General features: G+C 37.6%; 1 protein-coding gene across 1 annotated transcript in view; it reads right to left on the reverse strand.

The window, feature by feature from the left end:
- SLIT2 (slit guidance ligand 2) overlaps positions 1–26327 on the reverse strand; it is a 264159-nt gene that overhangs the window by 80414 nt on the left and 157418 nt on the right. The window contains 6 exon segments of the mRNA XM_042468592.1: positions 4983–5121; positions 6377–6388; positions 7440–7603; positions 10433–10479; positions 10481–10505; positions 21988–22059. Coding sequence (XP_042324526.1) covers positions 4983–5121; positions 6377–6388; positions 7440–7603; positions 10433–10479; positions 10481–10505; positions 21988–22059 — 459 coding nt within the window.

Here is a 26327-nt window from a genome sequence, read left to right on the forward strand (position 1 = left end):
CCAGACCTTATCCATCTTTGTTCTTTCTTAGCATATTCAGAAAGAAGAGAAAGAAAGGAAAGGGAAAGGGAAAAAGCTGGATTTGATGATGCAGGGCTTCTCTATATAAGGGGGGGGAACCCTGTATACTTCTGAATCTGGCACAATCAGGATATTAAACACACAGTGTTTCCCATGAATCTGGTGCTAAAAGGATACACGACTTACAACTATATCATCAGCAAACTGAGTGTATAATGTTTTTAACAGAATTTTTAAAACTCAAATTTTGGCCAAAGTTTCAAAAGAAAAAAAAAATGCCAGTGTTCCTGTCTGTTAACAATGGATCCACTCTGGATATGGAGGGGAGGAAAGATAATCTCCCAGAGCCAGGACATATCACTGCCTGGCAGGTGCAGGTGTCACCATTTACCAGCATCTGAGCCAGTTCCTGGCCCAGAACAATAGTAACAACAGGTTTTCCCTGCTTGGCACCATTGCTAGTGACAGCCTCTGAGGTGCAGGATGCCTCAAAAGTTAGAAAAACTCAGAAGTTGGAAAAAATGTTCTGGTGGAGAACTGGTCCAGACATTAATAAATGGTAGTGTTTGCCAGGTAGCAATCTATTGTGGCTCTGGGAGATCGTGGAGGAAAATCAGCAGTGGAGGACCACAGCAACAAAGCAGAGATATGTGTAAACAACTATGGTAGAGAAAACAGGTTTGAGAGCATTCTGGGGTGGATACAGTTGTGAGTCCATTTGGATATTTCCCCCAAGTGTAGACAGCTCCTCATTCTCACCCACACCTTAACCTCTAATCCTATACATTGTTTGCTACATCTCTGTGATTTTAGGAGCCTTGGAGATGGCACAGTAATCCTTAACATTTCAAGCATGTAAATTCACATTTTATAAGCTGATCTCTTCAAACTAACCAAACATGACATTTTCTGTCATGTTTTTCAAATCAACATAGATTTTGAGAGAGGGACTATTAAGTTGGAAAAGTCTGAAAACAACAAATAAGAAGACAGCAAGACTATGCAGAAGCTATCCAAAGGATGAAAAAAAAAAAGATATTATTGAGAGAGTTTTGTGAAGAAGAAAATAGAAATGAGAAAAAGTAATTAATACATTGTCAACTCTCTTTCAGTGACAAATGTGTAAGATGATAAACTGATAAATCTACATGTTTTTCATAACATACACTTATAAGCTCTTCATAAAAATGAAATGCTGTAGAAAGAAATTAGTGCTACTCAGATTGGTGGCCCTGGACCAGAGCTGGTCCCTGAGCCATTGGTTGCTGGTCCTTGGTGACTTTTGATAAAGAAGAAAACAATTTGGCATAAATATGGTGCTGGTCTCTGACACATGAAAAATAATTGCTGGTTTCCTATACCAAATAGCCTGCGAGTTCTAAAATGATTCCAGTGTATAAGATGAAACATTCAGTGACATATAATCACACAGAAGTTTGGTCTTAATTCTTCACCTAGAACAAAATTTTATTTTCAGTGCTTTGGTCTCAAATCCCTGTTTTTTCTCCTACTTTGTATAGAGAATACATTTTTTCCACCACTCCATGAAAATTTTAATTACAAACAATGAGTGAAAGAAAATTTGCATTTGACTGATAAATATCATCTTAATTAAAAAAGACTAGTCTATGAAATGCAAAATCTACAGTACTTGAGGATTTTAAAAGAAATACATTTAAGAAGGTAGGACTATGAGAGAGGTAATTTTCTGTAAAGCATGCCTTTAAATGATAATTTTAAGGCAATCTATAATGTATGTGTTTTCCAATTCTTATTTGCAGTAAATCTGTAACAACAGTTTGAGCAAATGTGGAAGTGAATGAAGAAACTGGAGCAGCTGAAAGGAATATACAAGGGATTGTGCAGGCACCACAATGGTGTATCCCTAGCTACCTGGTGATAGAGTAGTGCTATGTCTGGATGTACTACACACTCATCAGGATGATTCTACCATTGTTGTAAGTTAATTGATGCATTCTGTGCGTTGCTATTAATTGGGTGCTGTCAGGGTGCAACACTAGGATTTCTGGGTAGTGGTGATGTTGACACTGACATGAATCTCACTGTGCCTATCAGCATTGTTAAGCTGTGATATCTTGCTTGTATTAGAATTGTTTAGATTTCTGCTTTGCTGGTAGGAGTGCAGAGGATCTTAAATATATTTTAGTAAGGTAACTGGCATAATGGCTTCTACAGTAGCAGGATACCTGGATTATCAGGCTCATTGCTTTCGTTTTTACTATTTTCAAAAAAAGAAATAAATGTCCGCAACGTGATGAATGTAACGTAAGTTCAGGTATGATTATACAAAGTAATAAAATAAAGCCTTGTATCTAAGTTAATTACTGCACTACACTCTTATATTGCTGCTGTTCCATTTTTACTGCTCTGGCTGCCTCCTGTTGCATTCTGAGATTTGCAGTTGAGGGAGGGTCATTTAGAATTATCAGCCAGAGAGCTCTTAGGTTTCACTGAACTACATGCCCCAACCAGAGGCAACCAGAGCAGTAATAATGGAATGGAAGTACTATAATCTGCTATAGCATTGTGGCATATACCAAGACATCGATTGCTTTAATATCCATGTATCTACTGAAAAACCAAGAGCTGTAATGTTGTGATGCTTTCAGGATATTGTAGAAAATCACTTTTAATTTTTACAAATACATTTCAAAGGATCTTTATCCACAAGATATTGCTTCGAAGGGTAGTTGCAAAACAGTATCATCAAAGCCCTACTTACATACTCTGTCTCTAGCATACAAAAATATGCTTTTTGAATTACTGTTTTTGAATTCGTCCCTTCTCGCTTGCTGCCTCTTACTCCTGGAACCTTCTTCCCCCACATGCACACCTCATCACTTCTCTGCCCAGTTTCAAAACTGAATTAAAGACTATATTGTTTAGAGAAGCATTCCCAGAGGTGAGCCCCTTTCTGACCCAGGAAGCCTCCTTCTAACCATCCATCAAGAAGCCAAGCCCTTCCTCCAGTCCATCTGCCTTGGTCCAGGCCTCGGAGGTGGAAAAGATCTGCTGGACCTGATCCTATTCCTCACCACCATTCCCTTCTCCTTTTGTGTCGTGTCTTTTAGATTGTAAGCCTGAGGGCAGGGAACCGTCTGACTAAAAAATTGATGTACAGCGCTGTGTAAACTTACAGCGCTTTATAAATAAAGGATAATAATAATAATAATAATAATAATAATAATAATAATACTGTTCCAAACTGATGTTCCAGAGTCTTGTTACCTGCTTGTTAAATACATTTGGCTGACAGTCTATTGAACCTGTAAACACTCCCCTACAGCCTGACTAGTTTTTAATATCCACACAAAATTGTTTTATCAAACAGAACCTCAAGGGACTGGTTGCTGATGACACAAATCCCTCCAGCTGCGATTTTATCAAAAAACCTGACAAATACTGCCACTGTAGTGTTAGTCAACAATGAATCATCTTTATTTAGAAGTAAAGCTCTCTCTCTTTTTTTTAACAAGAAGGTTCCAGTGCGTCAATTAGAACATGCTGGGCAATCTATTAAGAAATAGCAATCTGGTCACTAATGGGATTAATGAACTGTTCACTAATGAGATTAAATTTTTTACCAGTGTACACTTTTGCAAGAACCAGAGCTTCTCTGCTGTTAGTATCTGAGGAGGACTAAGACCAAATTTAGTTAATCTTGACCTTCACAGATAATTCACAGATTCCAGTTAATCTTGACTTTCACAGATAGTTTATGCACTGAGCACAAAAAGTAGTTAACCATACTCTACTGTAAATTGAGAAATTTATGCCCCAAAATTGACCCTAAAATCCTGGGTTGACTTATATACAGGTCAATACAGTGGTACCTCGGGATACGAAATACCCAGGTTACGAAATTTCCAGGATACGAAAAAATCCCATAGGAAATAATTGTTCCGGGTTACGAATGTTTTTTCGGGTTACGAAAATTTTTTTGGTGCTTTTCGGCGCTATTTCACACGGAATCGCGGCTTTTCCCCATTAGCGCCTATGGGTTTTCGGCTTACGAAGGCTTTTCGGGTTACGAAAGCGGCCGCGGAACGAATTATTTTCGTAACCCGAGGTACCACTGTACACTAATACTGGTTTGAAAGTCCTGAAACAAGCACTGCCTTAATGCCCCACTTCTCCCCACTCTTTGTACCTTGAGGCAGTAGTTTGTGTGTGTGTGTGTCCCAACCTGATTTGAAAGCTTTGTCTTCCCATCAAAAAAACATCCCTTTTAGCTCCTCTTAATAATATATAAATAAATAAACTTTATTCTTATACCCGCCTTTCTGCTGCAGCAATCAAGGCGGCTTACATGACTAGAATATATTAGGATAATACATTCTCTCAATAAATAAATTGACCCCCCCCCTTTTGAAACAGGATTAAATACAATACAGTTTAAAAATTCAACCTGTTTAAATGACAGCAAATTTTTAGTAGAGGCAGTGGTTACATAAAATAAGGAGAGTAAAGAAATTAGGTTGAACTATTCTGGGAAGGCCTGCCGGAAGAGATCCATCTTAACAGTTTTATTGAAGCTCTCTAGGCTGGTTATTTGATGTATCTCCTCCGGCAATGCGTTCCATAGTCTGGGAGTGGCAGCAGAGAACATCCTCTGGGATCTCACAGACCTGCTTCAGATCTCTTAACATATGGAGAAAAAAATGTACAATGACCATGAGGACTTCTATCCTCTGTCAAATGTATGTATTAAAACACACCTTTGCTCCTAGCAATGATATCAATAGACAAATTTGCACAGTAAGATATGCTTATCTCACAAAAAATAAATGCAAAATTAACAAAAATGCAATTTGATTCATTCACAACAAATTATGTTACTAAAAAGCCTTAGCATGGCATGAGGGTGCAATAACAAGTATTAAAACAACTGGAAATACAAAAATAGTAAGTAAATGGAAGGAAAACATCCTGTTACATACATTTCTGTTATGGTTTCTGGAAGATTGGTTGGGATTTCAGTAAGGCCCTTCCCTCGGCAGTCCACAATGTTGTTACTACAGGTACATGCAGCGGGGCAGTGCAAAACGCTGCAGGAGGGAGCCATAAAAGACTGATGACCTGGAAACAGTAACAGATTGCTACTTCCAACATTGAAACAATGTTATTAATAAAAAGCCTAACTCATTATACCACTACATGGACTGCTAAAAGAAATGTTTTTCTCAAGCCTCTCCATATCATTAATACAAATTACAAAATGCCTAACGATAATCATAACAACAATGGTGTTGCAAATATGATATGTATGTATTTTGTTGTTTTTGTGATACTGTTTTATGCAAAGCCATTGGCCAAAAGCAATAAAATTTGACTGACTGATGACTGATAACAATGGTAACCACTACCACAGATAAAAGAAGGTACTTTGTGTGTTTTCATGTACTATATAGCTGAAACTTGGGCCTGTTACAGACTGCCAAAATAAAGGTGCTTCGGGTTTCTTTGGAGGTATGCTGTTTAAATGATGCTTGCGTCTTAAGAATCCGGAAGCTGCACTAAAGCTGCACTCCAGTGCTTAGGAATGGAGCGTGGCTTTGGCACAACCTCCGGACTCTTAGGACCCATGCATCATTTAAATAGCATACCTCCAAAGAGACCCAAAGCAGCTTTATTTTGACAGTCTGTAACAGGCCTTGGTTTACGTTAACTCAGATTCCATCATAATTTATCAAACTCTTGAGTAACACATTATAGTTTTAATGGAATCTATTAAGCCTTTACCTTGACTTGGAGGAAGCCAAGTAATTTATAACTGCCCTTGTGTGGTCTTTAACCTACTAAAATGGATTTTTATGTTTTGCAAAGAAATAAATGCAGAAATGAATGGTCATGAAAGACCTGAGTATGTTATTGTTGAGAACTTACAGTGGCACATTTCTATGAAAGCTCTCTCTTATCACATGTTTCAGGAAGGTTTTGAACTTTGTTCTCCATAGATGAAGAACTTACATGTAGGACTTCACAGCTGCCATGAATATTGAATAACAGCAGCCACAAAAATGAATTAATATTACAGTATTATATGATTGGCTAAATTCAAATGTTCATGCCAATTAGAGAAGGCCCACTTTATTTCGCACTGGCTCAGTTAGCCTCCTCTAGTTGAAATTAACTATATAATTTAGGTGTATATTTTTTATACTTCTTGTTAAACGTTCTATATTTCTACAGATTTTTATTTACAACAGAACTAAAAAGAAGATAGGTGGGTGGTCCTATCTATGCACAAGCTCTGGGGAAATATGATGTAAGAAAGTTTACTGATAATTTAACTGATCATATAAATTAGCGGTTTTGACTTAAAAGAACTTGCCTTCATCCTCATCTAGGGGATAAGAACAGAGAAAATGAGAGACAAATGTTAGTAATACATCATTAGTGATTTGATTACTATTTCTTTACAACCAAACGAAAAATCTGTATATAGTAAAATGTACAAATGCATTCCATTTTCAATCTCATGGGTGTTCATTTTAATAGAAGGTTATGAAACCATACAAAATGCTGGAACAAGCGAATAAAATGAGGATAAATTCAAGATGCAATATTTATTTCACATAAAAATAGCTGAAATTTAATATCCTGTGTCCATGCTTCCATTTTTCACAGGCTTCTCCTAAGAACACACACATGCACTACTGCAATAGATGTAAGAAATTAGAAACTCTGAGTTTAATGAGAATGAGTGCAGCTCTTGCGTAAAGATTTCCCATAGGGTTCAAAAGAGAACTATTTTCACTTCCTCCCAAACATATGCACATGTAGGACACTTATAAGGATATCAATTTATTTAGCATTTAAACCACTCCCTCTTTTTCTAATATGGGGGTGTGAATCCTGCACCGTAGAGCGTTTTTTAGGACCCAAAGGCTCCCTCTAGAAGCCTCCAAAGTTTTCTCAAAAATAAACTGATAAAAACAATTTATATTCATACTCTGAAAACCTTAGAAGTGACAGCAAGGATTTTTAAAAAAGAAAGAATTAAAAGTGTATTTCTGACCACTTCTAGTTGTGTTTTTCTTCCCCACACACTTTTGCAGATTGCATAGCCTGCAATGGGTCCTGGCAGCCAAAACTGTCTCTTGGAGATTCAGGAGCATACTCATCTTTGCTCCAGTAAAAGGTTAACAAGCAAATGGGAAAGCTACACAGTCTTCCCATTCTATCCGTGTCCAACTCTTTTGCCTGCACCCGCAGTAGTACAGGAGGGAAAACAAAGCCCTACTGAACCCTATGCATCCACACTGAGCATACTATGTATTGTGAAGTATTAGTGAAGTAACATTAGTGTGTTACTTGTGTTGCATGCTTTCTTTCAGGCTCTTTTACTCATGCATTATTCTGGGTTGCTGCTGTACTAATACCAATGTTCTTACCACTGCAGATGAATTCTCTTTTCTGAACTTCAGCTACATTGTGACCCCGTAAGTGTGATGGGCCCATGCACTGGGTATATAAGCCAACCCGAGGTCGCTGACGTAGCCAATCAGATAACCAAGCCAGATGGCAATCACAGTAAAGGTTGTTGGAGTGAAGTCGGCTGAACAAATAAAAATGTAAACATTAATATGAACACTGAATGCAAAACACACTTTGAGTTCTTTTTCTGGACAGCAAAATGCTGTTTTCTATGCAAATTTTCTGTGTGTAAAATCTGCATAAACTAAATCCGCGATTACAGCATTTTCTGCACAAGAATAAATATTTCCTCACTGAAATGCAACAAAATGCAGAAAGCATTTTTCTGCAGAAGCATTAATATTTCTGGATTGAAATATTCTTTTCCTTGCAGAAAACGGTGCTTCCTGCACAGAAAATGTTTGTTTTCTACGCAAAATGTCTATGTACAAATTTTGTATATAATAAACCCCAAATTATGAATTGCCATCAAAAAATATGGTTTTCAAAGACCTTTTTGTAGTCGAAATAAAATTGTTGAAATTATTCATTGACAATGTTCAGAAGAAATTTAGTGAAGAATTACATCCATAGTTTAAAGATACTATTTTGTGCATACAAGTTCTTTGATTAAAATTCATGTGGAGTTTGTTTTGTGCAAAAACCATGTTTCAGATAATCACTTCCTTTGTGTGTAAGATTGTTATTTTATTTTTATTTTTATTTGTAGAAAAACTAGAGCAACCTTGCATTTGTGTATAGCAGTGGTTCCCAACCTGTGGGTCGGGACCCCTTTGGGGGTCGAATGACCCTTTCATGGGGGTCGCCTAAGACCATTGGAAAACACCTATTTAATTACAGTTATGAAGTAGCAACGAAAATAATTTCATGGGTTTGGGTCGCCACAACATGAGGAACTGTACTAAAAGGTTGTGGCATTAGGAAGGTTGGGAACCACTGGTGTATAGACATACACCGGGGGGGAGGTTTGCAAATAAACCTAGCAAGCTTTTATACAAACCCTCCATGTGGCTAACTGGAAAGAGCAGGGAGGGGTTGAAGGGGGAAAGAGTGTGTGTACATCAATTTCCTTAACCAGTTTGCAATATGCAAATACCTGACAAGTACTATGCAGAAATGTTTACTTTCTCCACGGGGGAGAAAACAACTGAAATTATTTGTGCTTACATGCATGGATAAAATATTTGAATATCTACATCTCTAGCATGCTGGCAGGAAACAGTTCATCTAGCCAGGTGGAAGGAGGTAGAGGGGTTGGAAGAGGGGAAACTACTGCACTGTGGTCTGAATTTTTTAAACAATAGCAGGAAGGTTATAAATATATGTCTATGTATAAAAATTGGGAGTCTAAATTGGGAGTCTGCAATGTTTTCTAGACTTTTGATAATATTTTAAACATCTGAAAATGAATATAAGATTATGTCCTAAAATAGTTTTATGTAGCTATATTTGACAAAATATCAAACACGCTGTTTTTAATCAACACTGACAAGAATTTGTTCTATTACTGTTCAATTACTTTTCTTAATAGCCTTAAGCATATTCTGCATGCAAGATTCAATCCCTAAAAATTGAGATCTTGAAGTAAATGCTGACAGTAATTATAGCACTGCTAGTAGATGCTGGTGTGTCTTTTTTTCATATACAAAAGAACATTTTAATTTAATAGGCCTGCCAGCATTACAGCAATAAAACCTTAAAGATTTCACGTTTATCATATCTGACAGCCAGTCACAGATTTTGCTGGGATCTTAAAATGAAACATGACCTATTTGGTTATCATGAAGAAAACATTGGAGACCATATAGTTTGAAATTTGGAAGAGTTAACATATATTTGATGTAGTGCAGAAATGTTTTCTCTGCACTATATCAAATATATGTTAACGCTTCCAAATTTCAAACTAATGGTCTCCAATGTTTCTTCATGATACAATATAAATTTGATCAGAAGAAGCAGCTAAGAGACATTGTCTCACATTATGTATGGTCTCACTATTATGATATAATATACCGACTGACTACCCCCTTGAATGAGACGCTGTCGATTTATTGATTGTATTAATAGTTAATTGTTATTGATAATTACATGTTGGATATTTTAATGTTAGAGAATTTTAGAGCATATACTGTGTTTTTACTTAGTCTGTAATCCCACTTCGATCCAACTGGGAGAGGCGAGGAAAATATAAATATATTATCATCATCATCATCATCATCATCATCACATCATCCATCAATATATATTACTATATGTCGTTGCCTTAAATACACTATATTTGGAACATTAAAAAAAGAACCCATTTTGAAGCAGTACATGGATGGCATTTCCATATATTATTGGGCTTGATCTGCCATTCATACTCTCAACACCAAGACATATCCTGAAGCACCTGCCTCCCAGTATGATTTGTTGAAAGGTGTACACAGTCCTTCTCCTTCCTCTGTCAGGACCAAGAGGAATTATTTGGTTGTGTAACAGTTGGTTAAAGAAGTCTTCATGTCACTGAGGGGCTATACAGACCACCCCAAAGGGCAGCGCAGCCGCCCCTTTCCTGGCCAGATCGGGGCGCAGCAACCTCAACACCGTGCCCCCGAACCAGCCTCTGGAGGGCACAAAAAGGAGCCGCAAAAAGCCCTCCAAAGGACTCTATAGCCATAGTGGTGCAGCTCTATGGCACCCCTTTGACTTTGCATCATCGGAGTGGCACAATGCATCATGGCGCCCTGGGGTGGAGTTAGGGCATCCAGCATCAGGACGCTGCACCCTGACTCTGCTCACAGGCCTGAGTCACAGCTGAGGAATAGATTGAGATCCTTGGGATCACCAAATGATCAAACAGCTAAAATATAGTACAGAAATATTAATAATCATTTACTGTAAAATGAAATAGATCTTTTAGAATTATAATTCTAATTCACCATATCTTAAGTAAAATAGTATAACATACAAGGTTCTGAGCTTGGGCATATGGTTGAAACTTGCCACTGACAGTCTGTGTGATGTTGTTATTGTTGAGAGTGCTGTAAAATATTAATAAGGTACAAATGACTCAGATACCCTATAACATCTCTTATGATACACTAGAATCCCAAAACCCAACTGAACTCAGCTACTCCATACGTGTATAAAACAAACAAAGAGGCAGTGAGAAATGGCAACAGGATATGGAACAATGTTGGCAACTCAAGATTAGGAAGCTATTTCTGGATTACTTTCACTTCTTGAGATATTTCTGTTTTGCCAATTCAGAGGGAACCAATACAGCTAATATAAATAAACAGAAGTAAAACAAAATCAACAACATAATTCACACACACACACACAAACCTCCACGTGTCCCCACCAGCCATACTGTGTATGGTGGTGAAATTGAGAGAAGGGCTTCTTCTGATGATCCTAAGCCCGGCCAGTTGATACAGGGACATACAGTCCGCCAAACAGCCTAGACCTGAGCCATATAGGGTTCAATAATGTTCTTTCTCTTTACCAGGTTAGATCAGTTAGGGCTTTTGTTTCAGCATTCTATCATTGTCTGGGCTTGCAAAAAAGCTCCAGAAAGGGAAAACCACTTGGCTACGTAGACAAGCCTACATTGATGGTTGAGAAATGAGAGATGTACTGGAATCATCACTTTACTTGCTTCAACATTATTTTCAGCATAATTCCCCCATGTTCTCCATTGGAGTGACTGGCTTAATCCCAACACTACTGGACTGAATGAGGGTGAACAAATGGAAAAGTCCGACAAACAGATGTGTTTCCGTTTCAGTAAATAGGTAGATGAGGGAATGTTGCTGAATGCAGTTTACACTTTCCCTGGAGTAAACCCTGAGCCCCTATGCTCAGGTTCCAGCCGTGGCCAGGAATGCATTTGCACAGTTAATGTAGTGTGTCATGCAGAGAAGCTAGATCTGGCCACAATAACACATGTCTTGATTATCTCTTATCCTGATTACTGAAACATACTACTGCTTTTAGAAATTGTTTGGTACTTCAGTGGGTCCAAAAGCAGGGCTGCTTAAATGGAACATATAAGTTCTTCCCTGAAACAGCTTCACTGGCTACTAGTCTATTTCTGGGCACAACTTAAAATGTACTTATGATCTATAAAGCCCCATATGTCTCAGTCCAGGTTCTCTGAAGGACCGTACTCTCCCATATATGCCTGCCTATGTTCGAGATCCTTACAGGATGCTTTTCCTTCTATTCTACCACTGTCAAGCTGCATCTAGTGGGAAGAGAAGAGACAGGCTTTTTTGGTAGCTGTCCTAGGCTCTGGAACTACCCTTCATAGAGAGCGCTTCCCATAGTTTCTTTCTCATGGCAGACAAACAGGGGTTTGTTTCAACATCCTTTTGGTTGTTCATGAAGAAAAAACCTTTCATAATGTGCTGTAGTCTCTGTATTTTTTTAACAGATATGCTTTCAAATTGTTTTAAATACTATAATATTTTAATATATTTTAACTTTTGTATGTTTCAGTGACACCTTTTTTTCTTTACAATTTTAAACATCTTTTAAAAATGTTTAATACTTTTATTGAATTTTTAAAACATAAACAACCTGCACATATCAAGCACAAATAGCACACATATATACATGCAAACATACAAACACTATTCAAAAGAATGCTAATTTCTTAATATAAAAAGTAGTTTGTTATCCTCACTTACTCTTACCTTTTATCCTTCACCTACTTTACTTTCTGTGCACATACTATTCCCCTCTTCTTCCCTTACTATCCTCTTTTACTTTTTAACTTTATTTACCTTCTCTTGCATTCTTTACTTAGCCTACTACTTGTACAAAACAAATATCACACTCTAACAAAAATTCTACATCTACGATTACTTCCTTTCTTACAGATTTGATTATTTATTATATTTATTTGTATCCCGCCTTTTTCCCCAGGACTGGGACTCAATTCTACCTTGTAGCCCTCAATTTCTTTTCCGATTTTCTTTTCCTATCTATTTTAAATTCAATCAACCACCTTGACTATAAGAACGGTGAAAAGTGGCCAAAATAAATACATACAAATAATCCCATCAGATCTGGCAGGATCTTGGACACTTTGTTCTGGGATCCCAGTTCTGGCCCTACTTTGGTCTGAGAAGCTGCAGGGGAAGGCTTTAACACAAGTTGTTTTCCATGGAGCAGCTTATATTATCATATTGCAATTTCTGCTTCACGGGTTTACCATTTTGTTCTGATGCTCTTCAGATACCCATTGGCTGCGATTTGTTTTCCAATCAAACTAAAGGGTAACCTGCATGATTTTTGGCGGGTGAGTGGGGGTTGCAAAATCTAGTTGGCTCCCTTCTGTCTGGCACAAGGCAACCAAGGTGGATATGCAAATTTGGAATTCTTGGTGAAAATCTTTGAGGCATAATGTGATGAAGGATTTTTTAACTGGTTGTCTCCTTGTAGCTCTCTAGGGTGGGGCCCTCCTTTGGCCCATATTCTTGGGAGACTGTCAGGCAGACTGTAACAAAGGCTAGCCATTTCATTGCATCCTGCCAGGAAGGACCTCCATTCTCTGTACCCAACTGGGCAGTGACAGGACAATGGTGCATGCCGTTAGAAGTGACCTACTGGGGGCACTGTTTGGTGTTAGAATAGCCAACAGCTTTCCGCATTGGATTGTTTGATGGTTAAAAAATGGCTCAAGGGGCAGACATACACTTTGAATTAAGGAAATTGTGCCTTAAGTCTGTTTTTATTCCAGGAAACATATTTTCAGTCCCAGAATGGAGCCTGGCCAGGTATACAGGCAAAAATCTATTCATCGTTAAAGGAAAGCTTGGGGGAAACTCAACATAATTTAGAAAATAAAACCTTTTATTTCTATTTAACCACAGCAACTGGGAGTGAGAAAGCATTTGCAATCACACTGTAAATCTCTTAGAAACCACTCGGTAGAAGTATCTTGTGTCCATCCTTCCCATTTAATAACCCACTATTACAGAAGTAAAAGCTAAACATGATAAAACAGAGCTTGGTATTATCCTGGATTTGGACCAGCACATGATGGTACGATACTGGAGTACCTATTTTAGGAGATTATGGCACACAAAATCTGTGCCAGGATAGGCAGGTTGTAACCATCACTGACAGATCATGACACTGCCCGGTGTCTGGGTAGGAGGCAGCCCGTATCAAATCTTGGCTTCTCCCACAGTTTTTCAAGAACAGAATTTTCTGGTGTGGATTTGCGGCAATAATCAATATAAAAACCTGGTAGTGGTCAGAAGTCTAGCAGTTTTCTACATTATCTAATAATGCCAGCCTTGTGGCATTTCAGAGTTTCAGTCTCAAAACAGAAACCATAAAGGACCTCAAGCAGGATTTTAGTTTCCATAAATATTAATGATTAACTTTTGGGATGAACACATTAAAATACTCTTTTAAAACTCCAAAAACAGTGAAAAACAATCCTAGAATCCTTTATGAAACACTTAAAATAGAAATTTCAAACACTGAATGCTATGTAGAACAGCACTGTTTTGGCTAAAGCTAAAAGATATGGGGTCAGCCAACTTCCTTGGGTATGGAGATTGGAATGAGTCCAGATAGTCTATTCATCCAAAAATCATGGAGTTGTGTTTCCACTACATTTCCAGGGAAGATTAGAGAGGTGGGGTCCAATTAAGGTTTGTTTAATATAAGGGATATCATTTTACTATGGTCTTACAAGTGGTTTTTTAAACACAAATTGGAACACAGACTACTTTCAAAGAGCATCATCATCATCATCAAATCATCATCATCATCATCAATATCCCTGGCCCTTCTTCCTCCCAGAGCTGGGACTCAGGGTGGCTTACAACAGTAAAAAACAATACAATTAAAAGCATACAAAAATAGTATATTAAAACAGAATTAAATTACTACAATAATTAAAACAGATTACAAATACTTTAAGATAAAACTGTTTAAATATATTAAAACAATAAAGCACACCAGGCTATTCTTTAAAAGCTTTCTGTTTTGAAAGCCTGTCTGAAAAGGATGGATTTCGCCTGTCGGTAGAAGGCCATCAAGGAAGAGGCCATTCTGGTCTCCCTGGCCAGGAGTTCCAGTGTCTAGGGGCAGCCACGGAAAAGGCCCTCTCTCATGTCCACACCAACTGTGCTTGTGATAGTGGTGGGATGGAAAGAAGGGCCTCCACTAAGCCCCACTCTCAGAGCACAGGTCGGCTCATAGAGGGAGGTATGGCCTGTCAAATAGCCTGGACCTGAGTCACATAGGGCTTTATAGGTCATCACCAGCAATTTGAATTGTGCCCGGAAACAAACTGGCAGTCAGTGGAGCTGTTTCAACAGGAGCGTTCTAGGACTCAATTAGCTAAACCTCCTCTGGCAGTTTTAATAAATCAGAATGGTCATAGGTATAACAGATAAGTGGCTGGCCTCACCTCTTCAAGTAACTTCAAGTAACCTGTGCACATTCATTCATCAAAACTAGAGAAATATGTGCCTCAGTTACCTCCCTATACTCAATGTGGAGTCCTTATATAGAATCATGGAATCACAGAGTTGGAAGAGATCACAAGGGCCATCCAGTCCAACCCCTGGCCATTGAGGAACTCACAAGCAAAGCATCCCCGACAGATGCATCCTTGTCAGAATGAATTCAAGCAATATTTTCTGCAAAGTACTTAGCAAATTTGTCACATATTTTCAGCAGGTTGAAGTGTAGGATGCAACTGCCCTTTAACTACCCAGAACAGCTGCACTGGACAAGACTGAGCTTAAGTAATACAGGCAGGAAAAAAAACAATTCTTTTTTGCCATCACTTCTACAATGTAGGGTCTAAAATGGGCCTTATCTCGTGCTTAATCAGATTTATCCTGAATCTTTCTCCATCATCATTCTAGCAATCTACCCAAGTGCTTCATTGTCCTGAGCTCCTCAGAAAACCAAGACACTTGTGCTTTGTACACTTGGACACTTGGGAGCAATTGTGCCTGGGTCATCTCCTTATTCCACATATCAACCAGGGCATCAACAGAATCACCAACTCTAGTAGCTGGAAAATCCCACAGAACATTCAGGAATACTTTCAGATCCATTAGCCTGTGGGAGCAGACCATTTTAATGAGCCCACCAAGTCTGTAGAGGTTAGGAGTCCCAGCAAATCTAAACCTTCTCAGGTTGTTATCTGTCCCTGATAATGAAGATCTTTCAACCCCAGCCCCACCCCTAGGTCACCATTATCCTTACAGCAAAGACCAGAATAAGAATATGGCCTGCTAAATGCGTAGAGCTAGATATTAATTGGGACAGACCTATGGTTTCCATGGAAGCCATGAAATTCTGAGATGAGGGTACTCATGAGGGTACCTCAGCATGGATGTTAAAGTACCTCAACACAATCAATTGGAGGTAGATTAACATCTCTTCTGAGATCACCTCCGGCAATGGAAAGGAAAGAACTGGGCAGTAGGGTAGATGGTGCACCAACTGAATCCTCATCATGTCAAACCTTAGAGAAAGTTGGACAAGTTACTGTAATAGAGGAATGGACTCATGATAGATCACTGTGATAGTATTTCTAACTTATTTTATCAATGGGTGTACTAAACAGACAGATTGAAGAGACCAAAGTGTGAATATCTAACTATGTTTAGAATTGAATTACAGGGGTGCTGGAGTTTGGTTCCAGGATCCCCCATGGATATTAAAATTTGTAGATGCTCAAGTCCCATTCAAAATAGTGGCATAGTAAACAAGATTTGCTTTTTGGAGTTTATATATCTTTTAAATATTATCAAGCTGTGGATGGCTGAATCTGTGGGTACAGAATCCATGAACATGGAGGGCCAACTGTATGTGAACCATCACAGCAGAATCTAATTGTGAATTACTGCTCAATTACGAAATTAAATTCATCAAATTTTAAAGAACAAACTTCATATTTAGAAAATTAAAAATTACTGCTAAACATAATTACTTGAAAGGAAAGTGCACTGAAATCATTTGGAGTGAAACAGTTAAGAAGATCCATACATAAATATGATTTTGCATATATGTGTAAACAATTTTATATGCACGGCTGATAAAGACTGTTGGACAAGTTACCGTAATAGAGGAATGGACTCATTATAGATCACTGTGATAGTATTTCTAACTTATTTTATCAATGGGTGTACTAAATTGCTTGTCCCCCCCCCCCCCATGTGCATCTGAGTGGGAATGCTATGTTTCTGGTACTGCATGTCAATTCAAAAGTATAACCACATCCAGTTTTGTGCAACTGGTCATATGTTAATCATTTTATGCATGAATACAATGGGCTGGGGTCAGTGTTTACAATCTTAAACACACTTTCTTAGCTGAAAGATACTGACATAATCAACATTTAATAATAATAATAGTTTTTATTTATATCTTCCCACCTCTCCCAATGGATCGAGGCGGGATCACAACAGAGTTAAAAAACAGTTACAGTATTCCAACATTAGTTACCGCGCAATTAAAAACCACAGCTAAAAACATAAAACATCAAGTGTAAGACATCAAACATCATCAGTCAATCGCGGGGTCAGATGCTCTCGTTCCATTCCAATGGTCTTCATAGGAGGTCAAGACGATATGCGCAGTGAAAGAGCTCTGTCTTTACTGCCTTCTTGAAAAATTTCCAAAGGTGTGACAAGGCGAATCTCCTCTGGGAGTCCGTTCCATAGTCTATGGGCAGCTATACTGAATGCTCTTTGGGAAGTGGAAACTTGTCTGGATGCTGATATCTCTAACAAGTTCTTCCCACTTATTCTAAGCATGCGGGGCAGATTGTATAGGGAGATGCGTTCCCGTAAGTAACCCGGGCCCAAGCCATGCAGGGCTTTAAAGGTGATAACCAACACCTTGTACTGTGCACGGAAGCTAATTGGGAGCCAGTGTAGATCTTTCAAGATAGGTGTTATATGGTCAAGTCTCGAAGAGCTAGTGACCAACCTGGCTGCCACATTTTGCACTAGTTGAAGCTTCTGAACTCCGAACAATTTACTTGCATTTAAAATGCTTGGTAAAATTATTACTATTATTTGGGCCAAGCATATAGCATACACTCAGGGGGGAAATGACAAATTTAAAACAACCTAAGTATTGATTTACACTGTCAGCCTTGATGGAATAGTGTTTTTTAAAAAATTACAACTTGATCACAAGCACTAGCAATGGTCCTTTTATATGCCACATATGAAACTGCTAAAGCAATCAGCAGGCCCACAGCAGAGAAATATTTCCTGATAAGTCAAACATTTTGGATATATTACAAATGTTATGTATCTTGGCCAAAGCAGTAAACGTAATCATTAAGGTAAGACTTGCTTGATTCAGCCCTATACTGGAAATATGGCATTATCTCCAAAATAGCTGCAAATTCCAAAAGGAAGTACATTATCCATACTATTACATGAGAATGAAGATGTAAGTTCATTATAATAATGGCAACTTCACATGTGTTCTTTATATATTCAAATTCCCATTTTTTCAATATGTGATAATCAGTCTGAAAGGCAGTAACACCTCAAAAGATATAATACTAGAAGTGGCACAATTACTATTGCCATCCACACAGATACAAAACTAGTGTCAGAAGACCCAAAAGAATATTTTTGAAATAAAGCATTCTGATATCAACACTTTAAATGAAAGAGGTGTCTTACCTAGAGTCTTATGAACATGCAGAACACTAAGTTCCGCTAGTTCATATAATTTCTCTGTATTTTTGTAAATGTAACAGGGTGAGGGAGAGTCTACTTTTGTAAAGCTACCTTGGCAGTTTCTCTAGAGTGACTCTTATACACAATGGGCAATGAGATGACTTGATAAGCACTTGGGTCACAATCTACTGCCTTCTACACTTTTATTTATGAATTGATTTTCTCCCATATTGGTCAGTAGTCATGGGGTTTCTCCTTTATTAACAATGTGTACAGTTCAAGTCATTCATATGTGTTATCTAGACTTTTCTAATAGGAAAGCATTGGGCATGATGGAACAACTATGGACTTGTTCTGCTTACAGCATTATAGATTTCAGGATGGATGTGAAGTGGTACATGGAGAGGCTTTCAAGAATTTGCTTTGGTATGGGGAACATGGGACTTCTTTGATCACTTCTATTACTCATTACTCAACAGCAGAACAGGGAGAGGTTTAACATTCTCAAGGCAATGACAGAAATGTGTTTGTTATCTCAGTAGTTCAAAACTTCGAATAGAAATATGTATTGTAAATGTAACCCAGTATATGGTGGGTCTTTTGCAAGTTAATTCTAAATGCCTGTAAACATGACTCAAGTGAAAGATGAGAGGCCCTATGCCATTGCCAATACTGTCTTCTATAACTCATCTTATAAGAAGAACATGGAGAACATATTATTTGGGTTTGTATTCATCAGTGTTACCATACTAATGAGAACAACAGTGCAACTTTGAATAGGTTTTGAACATCCATAATTTATTATTTTATTGATACACACACAACATTATCTTAGTACATCTTGTAAGAAGGACAAAAGTGTTCTTAAAACACTCACAAATCGTTTATCAATGCCATGGCTGTCCTGAACCTCAAATTAATTTTAGTGCTGATTGTTCTATGAATTGTTGGATATAATGTCTGGAATGCTACCTTGCATCTGTTAAAATATTTCCCCCCTAAATATAAGGTGCTACCAGTACATGCTTTGAATAAGGCAACAATCCCAAGACAAAGATCCATCATTTTGTCACTAAATGGGTGGGAAGTTTCATGTGCTAAACTACACCTGTTAAGATCTCTTTGATTATCTAGGACATGGCTGGTAAAGGGAGATTTTGTTTTATGGGTATAGTTCAGTTCTCTGAACATGCAACTAGAACTCATGGCAACAGAGGCACTGTCTTAGTAAAAATGATTTCATTTAATACAATAGCTGACCATTCCCACCTCCACTTACTAGATCCAAGTAACCTTACATTTAGCAGAGTTGAAATATGCACTTATCCTTCCATAGTTACAGATTTGATATTTGCGGCTTTGATTATTCACAGATTTGATTAATATGTTCTCTCTAGGAATATCTAGGTCCTCCAGTGCAACTCTGTGGTCAACGTTAACTAAAAGTTGCACTGAAGGACCTAGAGATTCCCAGAGAGAATACTCTATTAGGGATTTGTAGCTCCTCCAGTGCAATTGACCACAGAGTTGCACTGGAGGACCTAGAGATTCCTAGAGAGATGTCCTCTCAGGTAAAAACATGGAGTTCTTGTTATTTGCGGATTTTCCATATTCACAGGGGTCTTGTGCCCCTAGCCCCAGCAAATATGGAGGGACAAGTGAAATTATCTTTTATTGTTAATGTTTTACCCCCCTGTCCCCTTGTCAATCTCTCCCCCCCCCCAGTACCAACAGGAGAAATTAAAACAGGAAGGCATGGTTTCAAAGCCACACTAGCATATGCAACTATACACTTAAAGCTTGATGGAATTATGAATAAATTTTAGACACTTTCAGAATATACACAAGCCTAATACAGATATATACATATGCACATGTATAAAATACAGCTATTCCATCTACATTATGAAGTAATGCTATAATCATTCCAAGAATAAAATTAGTCAGATAGAAAGCCAGCCAAGAATTATAACTTCATTTGTGACAGTGGTTACCCTCAAACAGTTAGCAGACTTGGAAAGTTGGTCTTTTGTTTGTTTATATATTTTTTTCAGAGCAACATATATAACTACAAACTATGTTTCCTTAAAAAACAAGCCTCAGTTGTTCTTCACATTGTATATAACAATGTTCATCTACCAGCCACATCTAACTGCTCCTGTGATGATGTGAATACTTCAGCTCATTTTCTCTTTCTGTAGTTCCATATGGTTGTACAAAGAATTGGTCCAATAACAACTGGGAGTTTTACAGCGCTGTGTACATTTACAGTGCTATAAAAATAAACTATAATAATAATAATAATAATAATAATAGTAATAATAATACCACAATTGGCCATTGTGTAAGATTTTAAATGGGACAATTCTGACTGACTGTTTTTAGAAAGTTTTATATAAACAAGAAAGAGGATAATAATTTGATTAGTCCAGTTTTGTAAATTGTAATTACAGATTTTTAAAAAAGGAAATACTGCTACAGTGATGTAGAATGTGCATTAACAGAAAATGATATAGTTAATAGTTCAAAATTTAAAAATTGCTTTTTACTTCGAAGCATTATTCTGTCCCCATTGATATGTGTTACTTCATTAAAAGCCAATATGTAGTTACTGTAAAACACAAAATAGCCTGAACTGTAATTTCATATTCCACTTCAACACATATTAGATCTTAAATATATATCCTCATTAGCTCTCCCCATCTGAGCTTTTGGGTTCCTTTTATTTTATTGATTTTCATTCTTGTTCTGTAAACATATATTAATATAAAAACTTCTATCTTCTCAAACTAATTTTGTACAGTATCTCCTAATTATTTTGAAGGAGTAAATTAAAATCATAATTAGAGCTTTACTTTAATGTAGAATATAAGATACCAAGAGAAGACACAGAAAGCATATATGTAAAAATATATACATATTTATTCACAAGTAAGTTCCAGTGAGTTCAATGGGATTTCCTATCAAATAAGTGTGTACTGGACTGCAGTAAAATTAATTCAACTTAAGACTCAACAGAACTGTGTTTGACTCTCAAATTCTCATGGAGTGGGAGTTGGGCAGGGGAATTTGTGGATATTTTATTCACTGTATTTACTATTTTATTTCAGATGCAATGAGATATAATTTCAGAGGCAATGAGATATCCTTAAGGTCATGTTTTGAACCATTATAAATATCATAAAAAGGAAAGTTGTCAAGATATTAGCCTGTTTACACCTTCAATTCAGTGATGGATGAAGGATAATAGACAGTACCATGCTGCCAAAAGGCATTCAAAGTCCTAAGATGCCTACCTGCTATTTGCAGAACAGTCCAATTTCTGTAAGGCTGTTTTACAGTGAACAGCTGGCAAACAGCAGCTCCAGAACAAAAAACAACGGTAAAAACCTGAATATGGAAAGCCACATTTCCTGAAAACATCACATGTTTTCTCTCTGAAAATTTGCTTTGTGATATCTGCTAAAGTGTATTCCAGGCTTTCTCTTTCATTAATATGAAAATGTTGTGCTTGAAAGGAGGGGAAGAACTGTATGGACTCTGAACAATGCAAAACTGGTTTACTAGAATGAGCTGAATAATAAAACCTTAACATTTTAAAAAAGGGATTACTTTGCCATGCTTGTTATATCGGGTAAATATTAAATAATGAGAACTATTTCCAGACTTCACATGCTTTTAAAATCTTATGAAGTAATATTACTTGAATCAAAGTGGGTTTATTCAAATACAGCATTTAATTCAAGCTTTTTGACATTAGAACTGCAGCTGCCAGATAAGCTTCTGCATATGGACTTTCCTATTTAAAAAGTAAGAAAGACAAGCAGTTACTTACAGCACTTCCAGATCACGGAGAGCCCTAAATGCCCCATCTTCAATACAGCTGATCTGGTTGTAATCCAGTTGCCTGTTAAATAGATTAGGAGGCGATATGTGAAAGACATGAAGGCTGGCAGCATTACGGATAAGAAAGCTTTCTTAAGAGACGAGGTTGAAAGGTAGGCCACGAGTAACTGAAATGTACTCCCCACATGCACTCATCTGCTTAAGAATGTCACACGCCATTCTGATCTTGATGCCACCACAGAAATCTCTTTTTGTTTCGAACTGTGCCTGCAAAAACACGACAGCCCTGGGAAAGCTCCAGTAAATAATAACTGCACCTTATATTAAATGCCAAAGGAATGCAATTTCATTACATCAAGAAAAGCTATCCATTAAAAGCTCTCAGCGTCATCTCGCTGAAACAATTTCATTAAGGTAAAGGGCTGTAAATCACTTAATGTCACATGCATCCCCTCAGTGACCTAACAGAATCCATTTATCAGAGAAGCCCAGCTGCATGTTAATTTCTCTATCCTTGGCAAGAAAGCACAGGAGAGACCACCCTTAGATTTGCAAAGGCAGCTTCCTTCCAGATTTCCACATTCTTAGGCATTTATATGGTGTTTATAACATATCCCAAATCCCTGCTGAATAAAGCTGAAGCATATTCTCATTCAGGAAAACAAACCTCAGCATGTGATCTCTGTGAGGTTTGTTTTCTTCATGATCTTGTGTAGATGCAATAAAGAAACACTGGATTCTAGACATTCTTTAAATATTAAGTTATGAAACATTTACACTCAGTTTCCTGAAGGTTATTGCTTTCTCCCTCAAAAGCACTACTACAGAGTTTACTGCCTCATACAGAAGATGGAGAAGGATAGCACTTTCATACACTTTTACATGAAGAAGACACTCAGCTGCTCTGTTCACAACTGTTCAGTTCTGGTTTAATTTTCTGAATACCAATACTATCAATCTAAACAAGCATTAAATACAGTATGGGAAACTGAACAAATTCATCCTTAAGTATACTTATATTGTTCTACATAACATAGTTCGAGAGAAATTTGTACAGAATTGAGGTGGTAAGATTATAGGTTGTTTCCAAAATTACTGATCTTAAAAATTGTATTTTCTTTCCTTTTAATAAAGATTTATTAAAAAAACATATATTTGTACTCATGCACATGTGCACATGCACCTGCACACATGTGCACACATCTGTGTGTGCACGCACGCGTAGACACACACACACACACTATCTGTCTATCTATCTATCTATCTATCTATTCTGGCTCTTCCAAGTCAGTAAAGCAGATTGTCTGAAATAGATCCAGGTGACTATGTAAAATCAAATACTGAACATATCTACAAGTATGCTGTAAGCATATTTCTACTATAAATGAATGGTTGATGCTAGACATCAGTCCATGGGACATGGTCTGAATAAGGGTGGGGAACTGATCCCACCACTTTTCAGATGTCCCTCTTTTGGCTCCAGTGCTCAGTGCTAAGTGACAGCAAATACGAATAGTCTTACTGCCTACAGAAACTGCAGGTGTATTGAGAAGTTCCAGTCTGCAAAATCACTATGCTCAACTGCTTTGATCTAAAGTAAATTGAAGTTTAATCCTAAACATCCTCACTACAAAATAATTTTCAATAAAAGCCACAGGATGTACGAACAAGCAAACATCTTTTGAAATGAGATTTAGATTCTGCTCACTTCTCCTGGCTTGGGGTCTTTGCTGACAAATATGTCGAAGTAGCAGTGTTGCAATATTGAGGAAGCATCAGAGATTAGAGCATTAGTTACTACAACTTCTCTTCCTCCTTCTTGTCCTCATCCTCTATGGCATCTTTTCCCCAGGTTGGAACTCAAAGTGGATTATTTTGACAACCATGGCAGGGTCCTAGGACCTTATCACAAGAGGACTTACCACTGCCAAAACGTTCCCCGAAAATTGCAGAAGCGCCGGACGTGGGATCATCTGTCGCACTTCTTTAGCGTAATTGAGGCTTGCTTGTGAGTACATCCTGTGGTTTTTCCTTCTGTCATGGAAGCGTTTGCGGGGGAACCTGCAGAAGCCATTTTTTCAATGACAGAAGATCCCATTATTCAAAAATGGCTTCTCTGAGGCTTCCCTGTGAACACTTCGGTGACAGAAGGAAAGCGGGAAACCTCAATTATGTTTTAGAAGCGCGATGAATGATCCCACCTCCAGCACTTCTGCAACATTTGGGGAACATTTTGTCAGTGGTAAGTGCCTCGTGTGATAAGGTCCCTAGTCCAGCAGCCAAAGCACTACACCATGCTGACTTTCATACTTTGGGACTCAAAGTGGCTTACAACAATTTTTTTTAAAAGTATTAAATATTTACATGTTACAAAAGTGAAAAATGAGATTAAATAATCAAAACAATTAAAACCATTTTAAAACATTCATAATTAAAATATGTGTGCCTGTGAGTGCACACCCACCCATCAACCAATTATTTGTTGTTTAGGTGAGACTGGACCTATAACGCCACTCATGAAATGGCTGTTGAAACAGAGAAGTCTTTACTTATCTGTGAAAAGGATGTAGCGAGGGTGGCACTCTGATATTACTGGGAAAGGAGTTCTAGAGCCTGGGAGCTAAGAAGGTATTTGCATGTGTTTTCATTAGACATAACTGTTAGTGTGGTGGAACAGAGTGAAGGGCCTGCCCAGAAGATCTAAAAGCACAAGCTAGTTTGTAAGGGAAAATATGTTCCTTCAAATAGCCTGAGCCATATAGGGCTTTAGAGGTCAAAACAAGGACTGTGAATTGTGTCAGGAAATCGACCAGCAGCCGGTGGACTTGTTGCAACAAGAAAGTTTTGTGTTCCCTAGTTATCAATCTTTAGTTCTCCAAATGTTTGAGGCTTTGACTCCCAGAATTTCTAAGCCGAGTCTTTTGGTAGTTGATGGTGCAAACATTTGAGGAACAAAGTTTGTGAACCACTGATTTAGGGCACGACCTAATAAAGAGGTACCAAATACACTAGGACTCATTTGATGACACATGTCATTTTAGAAATGTCAAGTCCAAGTATCCCAGAGTGACTGAACATGATGTTTAAATCTGACCAAACAATACTGTGTCCTTGGCAATGACCTTCATTCCTTCATCTCTACCACCCTCAGTTTTGTGAAGCTACATTCTGTTACATTTATTCTTCCATCTGTCCCTTCCTCTTATGCCCAGAATGTTAATCCTAAATGCCTCTTTCCTTCCATTCAAATAATTCTCCAAACCCCACCTCTTCCATGCAGCCTCTGGCTTAGTACTTTATTCCCTATTCGTCCTGAAACTAAGTCAAGTAGGTAGACCTCAACTTAATGTAATTCTTCCGTAGTTATTGATGACTTCATCTTGTTTCCATTCCTGTATTGCTTCTCTCCACTGAATGTTAAATAGTTACTTCCTAGGGGCAGGAACCTGTTTTCTTATTTGCAGAGTGATAGCGCTATATTAATAATGAAGAATGGAGAAAGAAAAAGATAAGTAACTGTTAAACTGAATGTAATATGTCTTCTTTCTATCACCAGATAGCAATAATAATTTATTTTTAATATGAAACTTCTGGATAAACATTCCAGGCTTCCATGCTAATCACCTTCTGTGAAAGTCATAATTTTCAGATTGTTGCATCCTGGTGTCTTCCCTGTTGCTCTTCTGGCTTTTCTAAGTATAAGTCTTAAATATATTTTGAACTGTAATACATCTTTTTATGAGCCTCTCATTTGTAAAACTGGCAGATGAGTGCCTTGTGAGTCATCTGATAACATGGCTGATGAAGCCTTGACTTTCTACTTTGCTTGCCTGGATTTCCTGGTGACAATACCACCATTACCTGCCTGCAACTATGGAGATACTAACATTGTGATGATCAGTTCCGATGATCAGTTCCATAGTTATTAACATTGTGATGATCAGTTGCCATAAAAGAATGCTAAAATCTCAGTTCAGTTCACTTCCTTTCCTTCCAACCATCATTGGGGTTTATTGGGAGTTGCTGCTTGCACCTCCACCATTACATTGTGCATCTTGCTCCCTGTTTCCATTATTGTTGTTGTTGTTAACAGTGGTGGTGGTTTACAAAGCTTTAAAATTTATAGCAAATGGAAATTTAAAATTTATTTAAACCGGGGTCACACTTGGAATTCCTGACTACTTGAGAAACGAATGTGGGAAGAAAAAAGGCATGGCAAGATTTGGCACAAACTGTGGGAGCTTTTTTCCCCTTCTTTCTTATATAATAATAATAATAATAATAATAATAATAATAATAATAATAATAATAATAATAATAATAATAATA

Source organism: Sceloporus undulatus, chromosome 5 (assembly GCF_019175285.1).
Source record: "Sceloporus undulatus isolate JIND9_A2432 ecotype Alabama chromosome 5, SceUnd_v1.1, whole genome shotgun sequence".
In the NCBI taxonomy this organism is placed as follows: Eukaryota; Metazoa; Chordata; class Lepidosauria; order Squamata; family Phrynosomatidae; genus Sceloporus; species Sceloporus undulatus.